General features: G+C 33.0%; 2 protein-coding genes across 2 annotated transcripts; both read left to right on the top strand.

The window, feature by feature from the left end:
- Positions 1-3392: 3392 nt before the first annotated feature.
- On the top strand, positions 3393-6114 carry LOC145065686 (F-box/kelch-repeat protein SKIP30-like). The gene is made up of 3 exons (XM_079012729.1): positions 3393-3612; positions 4582-4729; positions 4960-6114. Exon 3 carries the CDS (start codon positions 4988-4990, stop codon positions 6017-6019), a length of 1032 nt encoding a protein of 343 aa, XP_078868855.1. The 5' UTR covers positions 3393-3612; positions 4582-4729; positions 4960-4987; the 3' UTR covers positions 6020-6114.
- A 3353-nt stretch (positions 6115-9467) lies between these two features.
- On the top strand, positions 9468-12042 carry TRM82 (Transducin/WD40 repeat-like superfamily protein). The gene is made up of 10 exons (XM_079012728.1): positions 9468-9719; positions 10023-10190; positions 10288-10468; positions 10545-10601; positions 10700-10770; positions 10907-10985; positions 11088-11147; positions 11223-11323; positions 11399-11459; positions 11561-12042. The coding sequence occupies exons 1-10, from the start codon at positions 9571-9573 to the stop codon at positions 11954-11956; spliced, it is 1323 nt and encodes a 440-aa protein (XP_078868854.1). The 5' UTR covers positions 9468-9570; the 3' UTR covers positions 11957-12042.
- The last annotated feature ends 655 nt before the right edge of the window (positions 12043-12697 follow it).

Below are 12697 nucleotides of genomic sequence, written 5' to 3'. Positions count from 1 at the left end.
TCAGAGTTTGACAGCATCTTTGAGAGCTACGAATGCTAATCGGATTATGCTTGTGTATATAGTTGCTAGACTTATCCAAGTGGGAGACTATTGGAATAGTGTCTAAGGCTGCAACTATATTTGGCAAGTATTTGACCCGATTGTGCATGGTCCTTTTGGGGTGCCTTCACCATAGCAACTCGACAGGATGATTTATAATGAGAGAAGAAATATTATTAATATATTATGAGAATAATATAAGGAATAATAATATTGTGATTTGATTAATATAGGTCATAAATTAATTAGGAATTAATTTGGTGACTTAAAGTGATTAATTGAATAAAGGGGCATAAACTGTCAATTGTATGATAGTTGTACTTTGGGCTATAATTCCTTATGTATAAAGGAGTGGACGATTTTAGGGTTAGGAAAGGCCTAGAAATCGTCCAAGGCTTATCATAAAGGAGATTGGATTGCTTAGGGCCTAAGTTATCCAATTAGGGTTTAAGGGTGAAACCCTAGGAGGCTCACTAATATAAATAGACCCTTAAGGCTAAGAAAATCGGCATCCTTGTGATTGAAGAAACCCTGGCCGACTTTTCTTACCCTCCTCTCTCTCTCTCTAATCATCCTCTTTCTAAGTTGGTGTTTGTAAGCCATCAGAGGAGTGAAATTTGTGACTCTAAGCTTCAAGGACAAGAAGATTCAAGCAAGCAATTCAAGGTAATCTTTCAGATCTGATTTCATGTGTTATGATGTGAATGTTTTCATTAGATCTATCAATCAAAGTCTTGGATACATTGCATGTTCAATTAGAGAAACCTAGATCCAAGCATTAGGGTTTGTATGTGCACATAGGAATGTTCTTATGGCTCAAACCCATCATCTATATCATCTTTCATCCCTCGTCTTCTACATCATCTTTCATCTACCCATCTTTACCTAATATATTTATAGGTATAAAATACATATAATATTTAAATCAAGTAAAACATATATAAAACGTTCATCTAACATAGATATCAGGAACACAGATAATAAGCACATATAGCATGTATTAATATTAAATATTTCATATCTATGTGTAAGATGAAAGTAACTATGCACTCACTTTTTAAAGTGACGACTAGAAATTCGGGCAGCGCTTCGCGTCTAACAATCGTCTTTTCCTTTGACGAAACCTAGTATTATTATCTCTAGATTTTAGTCTAATATTTATTGTGACTAATTATTAGTCTAGATTTATCATTAACTCAAAGTCTACTTTCATGATCTATCAAATAAGGAACAAGCATGTAGGGTTTGTTTGGTATACGAAGTATACTGTTTGGAAAGCCCACTTTAAACACATCACCAAATCACAACCTAAACATCATCCCCGTAAGTAGATCAATCAGTATAACGAATTTGAATCAATGATAAATCTTTTTTTATAGGTTCATAATAATGATAATGAACTTCAACATAAGTTATACTTAAAGTAAGGTAAGCATAACTCACTTACAAGGGGGTTTAGTGAGGAACCAGACTCTGCATGGGCAGAACTTTTGAGCCAAAAGCTCTTCTTCTCGAGGCCTTCTGGCACTCCGGGACTCGCTACTAACACTAAGGAAGTGCTAGGTAAAGACTTAGAGGGTTTGGGGTTGTTTGGGAGAGAATTGGTGAGAAAGGTGTGAAGAATGGAGTGATTTGCGCCATATATTTATAGGCTATCTGATGGACGAACGTTGGGCGTTCCCTAGCCGAAGGTTGGGCGTTTGGTGGCCACACGTCACCATCTGATGGCAAGGCGTGGGGAGGAAGCAGTGACTTAGATCGCGCCATGTGTCACTCGCTGGTTACTCCAAAAACTAATTATCTTCTAAAATCTATAACTTTCGCATAGGAGCTCCGTTTTTTACTTTCTTTATATCCATGAGTAGGTATCGACGACATCTATAACTTTCCTTTTGATCCCATTAGCTAGCTTCGACTGATTTTTAAATTTAACAGTCTGAGAAGATTACACCGATAACGATCGTGTAAAATTCATAACTTCTACATACATACTCCATTTTTGACTGTCTTTATATCGTTGAGCTTATATTAATGATATTTTCAATTCTCATTTAGGTTGTCTCGGCTAAAAATCGATTGTTTTAAAATTCGATTTTCGGGTTGTGCACTGCTATGTTAAATCTTAGAAAAATCATAACTTCCTTAAACGAAGTCAGATTTTGACGTTCTTTTTATGTACTTTCTCGGCTTAACATATACTACGACTTTCGTTTAGATTGTTAAGGATAAAAGGATCTTATCAAAAATTCACTTTTTACGATATGCGGTGCCTTGCCAGTTTTGTTGCAAAACTTAGACGAGTCATAACTTCTTCGTTATAAGTCGGTTTTCAGCGTTCTTTATATGTACGAAATTCTTGTGACATATACTATAACTTTGGTTAAGATTATTTATGTTAAATAATCTTCTATCAAAAAGTCATTTTAACGTTTATTATCTCTAAATTGACTGGCCCGATTCTGTAGGCGTTACAGTTTTAATACTTGCATCATACTCTAGAACATCAATGTATCACTATTCTACCAATGGAATGGTTGATTCCATCTTTAATGATCAAATGTGGGGATTTGGAACTCTGCGTTGATGATGAAGTTGTACCTAAGCTTGAAGTAGTTGTACTAATTGTTGATCGAGTTTTGGATTCAAACTTAGGTTTTTATATGAAATTAAGATTAATTATTCATTTATTACCGATCCTTATGACGATTCTTAAGTTCTATGGATTTTATGAGAGTAATTAGTGATTCTAATGTTGATTCACCATTGGCATAAAATGAAATGGTTTCTAATATTGACTCAAAAGTATTTTTGTAAGCATGAAATAAATTAATGATTTCAAAACTAATTGTATTTGTAGGTTTTAACATGGTGGAGAGAGAGAGAGAGAGAGAGAGAGAGAGAGAGAGAGAGTGTGTGTGTTTCATTCGTTCACGTCACCACATCTAATAACACCACATTTAATAACACAAGGGTGAGGCTGTGTTCCAGCCGTTACCACTACGTTTTTTGGATGTTATGTCATCATAAAGGGAGTGGACGTTGTCCACACCTATCAATCTTAAAAAGCCAGCTTATAGGTACTCGTTGTCTTGTCAAACATAATAATTTTAAAAAAATTCGATAAATAAGATAACTTATGTTAGTTATAATGCCTCAAATACTATCTTTATATAAATAAGAACTATAACTTACAAATTAGCTCCAAACAACTTCAAAGTTATTTTCTACTATATTTGTTTTATAATGGTTAGGGTGCAAAAATGCAAAATTTACCACAAATAACGTTAGTATAGCATGTGAAGGAATATACTTTTTGATATTTTATAAGAAAATTTTCCAGTTTATTATAAAAAATTCTTTCTACATTTCACACACGATCTTTCTCTCTCACCCTATGTCTCTCTTCTACGAATCGAATTCTTAAACATCTCGTCTGTAACACTAACCAAACACTTCTCTTCGTGCCCTTCCTCCATATATCTTCTTCATACAACAACAACAGCAATTGCCCTTTCTTCGCAGTCATTTCTTGATGAATCATTGAGGAATTTGGGGTCAAATCTGGGTTTCAAGGTAAAATTGCTGCACCGCTTTGATTTTATGAATAATTTTTACTTGTTTTTTCGACCAAGATATATCGTGTTGTAGCCTGAATTCGGAAGCAGCCGTATAATCTGCTCTGTTGCAATCGCGGAAACAGGTTTTTGAATTTGATTAATTTGGGGTATTGTTGTTCAATTTAGCGTTTGCGTTGATTGATTTCCTTGATTTTTTTGGGGGTATTGATTAATGATTTGAACGTTTGATGCTCTGTGATTTTAATTGCATTTGCAAACGTTGAACTTGCACACACGAATTTGTCTTGATTGGTTTTTACATTGATCTTAATGTGGTTTGGCGGTATCACAATTTACCCCAATCTTGCAAAGCTTAAAATAAATAAAATACCCGTCAATAATAACAATAGACGGGGATTCTTTTGTATTAAATCGATGTTCTTGAATTAATCTAATGATTATTAATGGGCAACACATATAATTTGGCCTGGAATTTCGTCAAGAAGTGAAATTTGATGCATTTGTTTTGAGACAAATGGAGTAATAAAATTAACATAGATCTTTTTTGCTCTTTGTACTGTATGTTTACATGTAATTCCCCAAGCAGAAAGTGCTAACGGACATAATAAACTTCTAATTAACTAAAAAACATTTAGTAGCCAATAACTTTGGATTAATAAGGGTCTCATAGTTCTAAAATTTTCCAGCTTTTAGATAATTGATGAACCTTGTTTTCATAGAAGTATGAAGCTAAACTACATGGAACCAGTTTCTTCATGCTGCATCCACAGCTAGAAACAAATGATCTTCTATGAGATGTGTTTTATGTAATATCACTTTTCTATATTTTGTTTGGAATGTGTAGCGAGAAAAAACCATGGCTTGTTGATATGGCCTTTGTTATTTTCAAATATTTGGTACATCTTTGTTTAATTGTTCTTCTTTGATGCATGTCATATGCATAATTGTTGTTGAAATTTCTCAGGGGCAATATAACAAAAACCATTACCTTCACCTTTTGAATTTGTGATTAGAAGACTGAAATTTAATGACTACAAGTTGCCACTTGCAACCTCACAGGATCTTGATTCTTGAACGTGAAGACAAAGCTAAGTTTCTTTTTGAACTCTAAGGTTAGTCCCCTTTCCCCCTATATATATATGCAAAGGGTTAAATGCAAGAAATATTACTTCATTGATTTTGTTTATCATTTCTTCCTATTACAACATTGTAAAAGTCTACCCAATTATAGCAATGTCATCCAAATACAAAGCAATTTTCACAAATAAATTATAATACACAAATAAATGAAATTACATTGCTGTTAAAAACTGATTTTGTCTTCTTGGTTTGTTCTTTCCAGGTTACAAGATTATTGAGTGTTTGAAATAATGGCAGTTCTGATAGAAGGTCTTCCTGATGCAGTGGCGCTGAGGTGTCTTGCGCGGGTCCCATTCTACCTCCACCCGAGACTCGAACTTGTGTCCCGCGCATGGCGGGATGCGGTCCACAGCACCGAGCTATACAAAGCGCGTAAAGAAGTCAAAGCCACGGAAGACTTTTTATGCGTATGCGCGTTCGACCCTGAAAACATGTGGCAACTCTACGACCCAAACCGCGACATTTGGCTTACACTTCCGATATTGCCCTCGAGAGTCCGCAACCTGGCCCACTTTGGTGTCGTCTCCACCGCCGGAAAGCTGTTTGTTCTGGGTGGCGGCAGTGACGCCGTTGACCCGTTGACCGGCGACCAAGACGGGAGTTTCGCAACAAACGAGGTCTGGGCGTATGACCCGATCGTCCGGCGGTGGGCCCCACGGGCTTCCATGATTGTCCCACGTGCGATGTTTGCGTGTTGTGTTTTAGATGGGAAGATCGTGGTGGCCGGAGGTTTCACAACCTGCCGGAAATCGATCTCCATGGCGGAGATATACAACCCGGAAAAGGATGTTTGGGTGTCGATTCCGGATCTCCACCATACTCATAACTCCGCGTGTTCGGGGCTTGTGATTGATGGTCAGATGCATGTGGTTCACAAGGGTTTGACCACGGTTCAGGTGTTGGGGAGGGAGGGGTGGACGGTTCATGAGCATTCGTGGGTTCAGGGTCCCATGGCGGTGGTTAAGGGTTCGTTGTATGTGATGAGTCATGGGGTTATATATAGGCAAGAGAAAGAGGTTAGTAAAGCAGTGATTTCGGCTTCTGAATTCAAGAAAAGAATTGGGTTTGCTATGATGGGTTTTGGGGATGATGTTTATGTGATTGGTGGTGTGATTGGACCTGAAAGATGGAATTGTGATATCAAGAAGATGTCGGATGTTGATGTTTTGACACTTGGGAGTGAGCGGCCTGTGTGGCGGCAGGCGGCGGCGATGACTCGGTGCCGGGGAACGATTCTTGGGTGTGCTGAGTTGAGGATTTAGGGGTTGTGTTTTGTTCTTGTTTATGTTTTGTTTGACTTTGGTGAAATCTATCGGGATTTATGTCAATAAATCATATGATATGGCTTTAGATACAAGGGTTATATTCGTTTTACGTTATTTTGCTTTTCAAATCTGATAACTAGTTATTTAAATGGTGTTTTTAATAAATAATTTATGAATGTTATGTATGACAAAGAAAAAAAAACCTTTCTAAATGGGTTTCCAGCCACATCGATTATGGAAATATGTTTTAAAAATAATTGTGTTATATGCCTACAATAAAATAAAAGAATATTTTGTAAAATAAAGATTGTGTTTTTTTGATAAATGGGTCCTTTATTTGATTATAAACTTATAGGATAAGGTTTTTTTTGGAATTGTTAAATTATATAGAAACTTGCCAAAAGCTAGCGAATGCAAATAGCCAAAATAGGATTTTGTAACCACAAAACTCAATTGGTTTTAATCTTACTTTTATGAAGGGACGTCCACAAAACCCATATCATGCAAATAGCATCCAAAGCCGCATGTTTCATAATAGTCATGGTCCGAGAAACCACACACGTTAACAGGTTTTAATCGAATAAAAATTCAGAAAAACAAGGTCCTATCGGCGAACACGAGACCAAACTTGACCGACCACCTCAAAACCGATAAATAAATGTTGAACATTTATTCAAAGAGGTAGGAACCTACAAGTCAGAATGACTTTGCCGATAGAAAATCTAGTGGAACCGACACAAAAGAAACTTCAAAAAGTTCAAAATGATGTATTCTCTTGGTTCGCAAAATTTTCTCAAATTACAATAACTTTTCAAAATAATAATAAAAGTCGATAAATAAGAGGGTATTTGATCGTGATCTTCGAATTATATGATATCCGTCTCCTTGTCGAATTCTAGGATAGTTGGATGATATTATTTGAATAATATGTTTAGGGCAGGTGATCTGCTATTTAAAAATTAGAAACTTCAATAGACAAATTTGAGAGTAAACTCATTTCAAAATTTTTTGTTATATTGTATTTCATGGGATCAATGATTCTTATATAAACATTATTTTACAATCACGACGTATGACTAACTGTTAGTCAATTACACATATTATTCTACATTACTGTATTATTACAAATGACACATACCTAACAAACACATATTGGATGTTATTATGCATCATTAATCTATTTGTCATACACACAATACATATACTATTTATATATTTGACAAACTCGATATATCATAATTATTACAAACAGATAACAATTGTATTGTGATTGAACAGTAGTGTTGTATATTTCATGTATAACTTGTCTAACATTGATTTTAGGGAAATCTTCATAAAAGTCCCAATATTTATGGAAAAGTTACACTTTAGTCCTAAGATTTTTTTTTTGAACGAAAAAGTCCCGAAAACCGGCAAAAATTTGCAGTTTGACCCTTTTTGACCGGTTGAAACCGGTACCAAATTAATTTGGGACTATTTCGTAAACTAATCCAAAATATTGGGATTTTTCAGTAAACAAAAAATATTAGGACTTTTCTGTAAACAAAAATATTAGGACTTTTCTGTAAACAAAAATATTAGGACTTTTTTATAAACAAAACTCTTATTATTATTATTATTATTATTATTATTATTATCATCATCATCATCATCATCATCATCATCATCATCATCATTATTATTATTATTATTATTATTATTATTATTAAAAATATAAATAAGAATACTTTTTTTTGAACTTGTTATTATTAATATTGTTACTAATACATATAAATGCATTTAAATGAAAAAATAATATTAATGTCATTGTTTAAGGGTGGAGGAGATGTTGATGCCTTTAGCATTGAAATCATGAATGTTTGCTTGTATATTTTTACTTTTTATATGGCCATTTCACATTTGTTGTTACTGTTTTCAATTAAAAATAATAATACTTAACAATTTAAAAGAAGTTGCATATTTGTAAAATTGTTTATAAATAGTTTAAGTTAGAAGGATTTCTCACTTTGTATATAAAAATGTTTACAATAGAAGGATTATTTTCCAAATCCAACAGATCCACTACAAACATCTACATAGGTAGCCCATATCAAAATTCAAAAATATTAATTACAATATCTTGTTCAATAAAAAGTAATAGGACATGTTTTTTGGATTAATACTTTTGAATTTTGATTAATACTTTTGAATTATTCCTATTACTTTTTGTTAAACAAAATATTGTAATTAATACTTTTGAATTTTAATATAGGTTACTTATGTAGATGTTTGTAGTGGATTTGTTGGATTTGGAAAGTAATTCTTCAACCTTAAACAATTTTATATACAAAATGAGAAACTCTACTACCTTAAACTATTAATATGCAACTTCTTTCAAATTGTTAAGTATTAATATTCTGAATTGAAAACAATAATAACAAATATGAAATGACCATATACAAAGTAAAAATATACAAGGAGACATTCACGATTTCAATACTAAAAACATCACCATCTCCTCACCTCCACCCTTAAACAATGTCATTAATATTATTTTTTTTCATTTAATGCATTTATATGTATTAGTAATAATATTAAAAATAACAAGTTCAAAAAATAGTATTCTTATTTATATTTTTAATAATAATAATAACAACAACAACAACAACAACAACAACAACAATAATAATAATAATAATAATAATAATAATAATAATAATAATAATAAGGGTTGTGTTTTTAGAAAAGTCCTAATATTTTTGTTTACAGAAAAGTCCTAATATTTTTTGTTTACAAAAAAAGTCCCAATATTTTGGATTAGTTTACAAAATAGTCTCAAATTAATTTGGTACCGGTTTCAACCGGTCAAAAAGGGTCAAACTGCAAATTTTTGCCGGTTTTCAGGACTTTTTTGTTCAAAAAAAAATCTTAGGACTAAAGTGTAACTTTTCCGTAAGTATTAAGACTTTTCTGAAAATTTCCCTTGATTTTAAAGAGAATGTTCTTACTTGTAATATTTCATGTATAGCTTGTCATAAGAGTTTCACGTGTTCTTAGATTTGAATTTTTTACCTCTCTAAATAATTTTTATATCACCACTTGAAAGAAGTTTATAGGATAATGTTACAAACAATAAAATCATTGATTATTAAAGGTTCAACTACAATGATGAAAAATAAATTACATGTCAGGAATCATAAAGACGTTCAAAATAAGTTCGGCAAGATTATGATTTAGTTTATCGAATAAAAATAAAAAACTAAAGATAAGAAATAACAATATATTTTATTATAGCATCTTAATATTTTTTCTATCATATAAAATAGTACTATCATATTTTTAAAATTGTATTTTAAAAATATATAAGTAGTAAAAAGGATTTTAATTGAAACTGTTCAAGCTTTTTATTGGGCTTGAAGCCCATTGGCATTTAAGTGAAAGACAATTGGAACGGAAGTTGAAGACTTGAAGTGCGGGACTATGGAACTACTATTATGCAGAACATAATATCAAAACTTAAAACCGCCATTAAACCCTAGGATTCGGGAAGAACTCCTTGACAAGCTGAAATGGAGGATGATGATTCTATGATTGCCTCGGAAGGCAACAATAAAGAAGCCATGGAAGTGGAAGTTGCTCCGGCTCTCATCTCCGTTCATCCTGCTCAGGACTCCGTTGCTGTAGCCGTTGGCTGTGAGCTCCGTGTATTCAATCTCCGGTAAAGTTTCTATTTCCTCAATCAGTTGGTTTCCACGTCTCTGCAGTAAATCAGAGCTTTGAATGTTAAACGGTCGACTTCATATCGAATGGATATCAAACCTTAAGAGAACAAATTGCTAACGAGATTCAAGTCATTCAACTTTATAACAAACAATGCAATTGAAAAGTTGATAACGTGCAATTTTGCGACAAAATCTACATATAATTGAAATAAGTAAAGAATGCTAAAAGTGATTTTGGGCTACAATCAGTATAATTTAGTTGACATAAACCTGACATTTTTTATATTGCTGATTTACAGAGAAGGTTGCTCGATAACTTTAGGGGCTGAGTCAGGTGAAGCTTGTGATCATAAGGAATCTATCAGAGCAATTCGCTATGGTGCAAAGGGTAAAGTGTTCGTGTCTGCTGGGGATGACAAAGTAGTTAAGATTTGGTCCACAGATTCATGGCGCTGTCTGTATTCTGTGTAAGTTTTCCGTTTCTTGGAAACATACCACCATAGCTTTTTTAAGTTGGTTTAAACTTGATTTTATTGATATTAATCGACTTTTGACACTCAAAAGGCCAACAGAGAAGAAAGTGAGTGCAGTTGCCATTAGTGACAATGGACAATTCGTTTGTTATGCTGATAAATTTGGAGTTGTTTGGGTTGTTGAGCTGGATGAACTTCATGAAAATCAAACACCAGTCCAGAAGAAGGGGTCACCACTTCTTGCCCACTATTGTAGCATCATCACTAGTCTAGTAAGTGGTTGATAATATTTGATAACAAACATACATTGATCAATGAACAATTACTAACAGATCTATAACCTTCCAGGAGTTTTCACCAGATGGGAATTTCATTGTTACAGCTGATCGCGATTTCAAAATTCGTGTAATAATAATAAACTTCTCACACCCAAATTATTATTATCATTATACAGCAGCAATTACTATTCTTAAGCATCTTCTTATTTTCTTTCTAAATGACAGGTCACCATGCTCCCAAAGAAACCTATAGATGGAGCTCATGAGATACAAAGTTACTGCCTTGGCCATACAGAGTGAGTGAGTTACTGGAAATGCCATTTTTTTTTCTAGGGTATAATAATGAAGTTGAACATGGTTTCTAAACTTTGACTTGATGTGTCTTTGTTAACTTTACACTCATTCTCATGCTTCTTCTATATTCTATGGCAGATTTGTCTCCTGTCTAGCCTTTGTTTACAATCAGGAATTCCCACAGGGATATCTAGTCTCTGGAAGTGGTGATTCAACAGTGAGAAATATTAGAACCTTAACTTTTTTTTAAAAAAAAAAAAATTTGCCATATGATTTTTTTATCACTCTAATAAATCGGACATTCTTTCTTGTGGTGTAGGTTCGCTTATGGGATTTTGCATCTGGATTGCTTCTTCATACATGTGAAGTTGGATCAGAGGTATCTTGTTCTACTTCTACAAATGATTTATTAAATTACAAATGATATTTTAAACGTATAACTGGGTGCTTATAGGTGGGACATCAACAGACAAATGGAACAGAAAACAATCATTTTGCAGTTACAGATCTCTGTGCAACGCCTGATGGTTCAGCAATCTTTGTAGCTGTTCAAGGGTAAAAATGTCTTCTTGATCATCAAAAATATGCATTTAAAGGAAAACTCTGATGTTTTAATTCTAAAATGCACAGGTTGCCTGGAATATTGGTGTTGAGTTGCAACCTTTCTGCTAAAACTCTTTCTGTTTTAAGGGTAAGCAACTACTGCCTCAAATGTCATAGATAAATGAATGTATAGCTTAAGGTGTTTCATATAAAAGGTTATATGCAAGTACATTTTTATTTCTTAAACAGGTGGTGTCTATAAGTGGAGAAGATTTCATACCCACAAGCTTAGGGAGTTCATTAACATCAGATTTCTTATGGATGGTGATGGGTGTTTCAAATTTGCCTGGTTTTGATTCATCATCACTGGCTCGAGTGCGTGTTATTTCTGGTTTAAACAAATGCAATTTAGGATCTGTTGAAGAAGATGACAGCATTAAAATATTGGAAGATAAACAAGTCCCCTGTGGAGAAAAAGTGTTGGAAAAGTTGCAGGGAAGTTTGTGCATTGATAAAGATGTTTTCTCAGCAGCTGCTGAAGCTGTTAAGGCCTCGATGCGCAATTTATTGATTAAGAAACAGTATTCGTCTGAAAGACGCGAGTTTAGGAAAAGAGGACGAAATGACAGAAAGGGGAAGAGATAGTGAATTAGTTAATGTTTTTGATAATTTATGTTTGTTTTAAGTCATTTGCTTTAGAAACTATCCAATTTAAAAGTCTGTTTGAATTATTTGTGGTTGGAACTTGGCTAATTGTACACTTGTTCTGTTAGAAACTAGGTGTAGTACTCGTATGTTATACGGGTTTGATAAAACAAAAAATTAAATATAAAAGTTTAAATAAAATTTTATTTAATTTTAAAATTCTAGATTTGAAATTTAAAAGGAAACATATTAAATACAATATTAGTACTAATATTGTAATTTATTTTTTATTTTCAATTAAGGCAATTATCAACTGAGGTATAAATATGATGTGTTAATTAAAAAGATATAAACAAATGAGAAAATGACAAATGGAAAAAACAATTATTCAAAAATATCAAAAAATGACATGTGTCCAAATTAATGAGATAGTGACATGTTTCAAAATTATTTTCATTTATTAGGGAGGATATCAAAACTAGCTTTACAATTTGGTGTACATTGTGTTGTCTTCTTTTTCTGTGTCTATATTTTGTTAGAAAATTGGGTATGGTGACTACATTGTTATGCATGGAATCATTTTGAAGATCAAATAAAACAAAAATATAAACCTCCAAATTACACTACAATTACAAAAATAATAATAATAATACTCTTATCTTTGTCCTGCCTTTTTTAGTAGGATAAAAAAATTGTAATTTTGTCTAATCAACATTAGTCTCGATCTAATGCATGTGAGTA

Source organism: Lactuca serriola, chromosome 8 (assembly GCF_051521515.1).
Source record: "Lactuca serriola cultivar US96UC23 chromosome 8, Lser_US96UC23_V15, whole genome shotgun sequence".
Taxonomy (NCBI): Eukaryota; Viridiplantae; Streptophyta; class Magnoliopsida; order Asterales; family Asteraceae; genus Lactuca; species Lactuca serriola.
The sequence above is the reverse complement of the archived record's forward strand: the minus strand, read 5'-3'. Positions and strand labels throughout refer to the sequence as shown.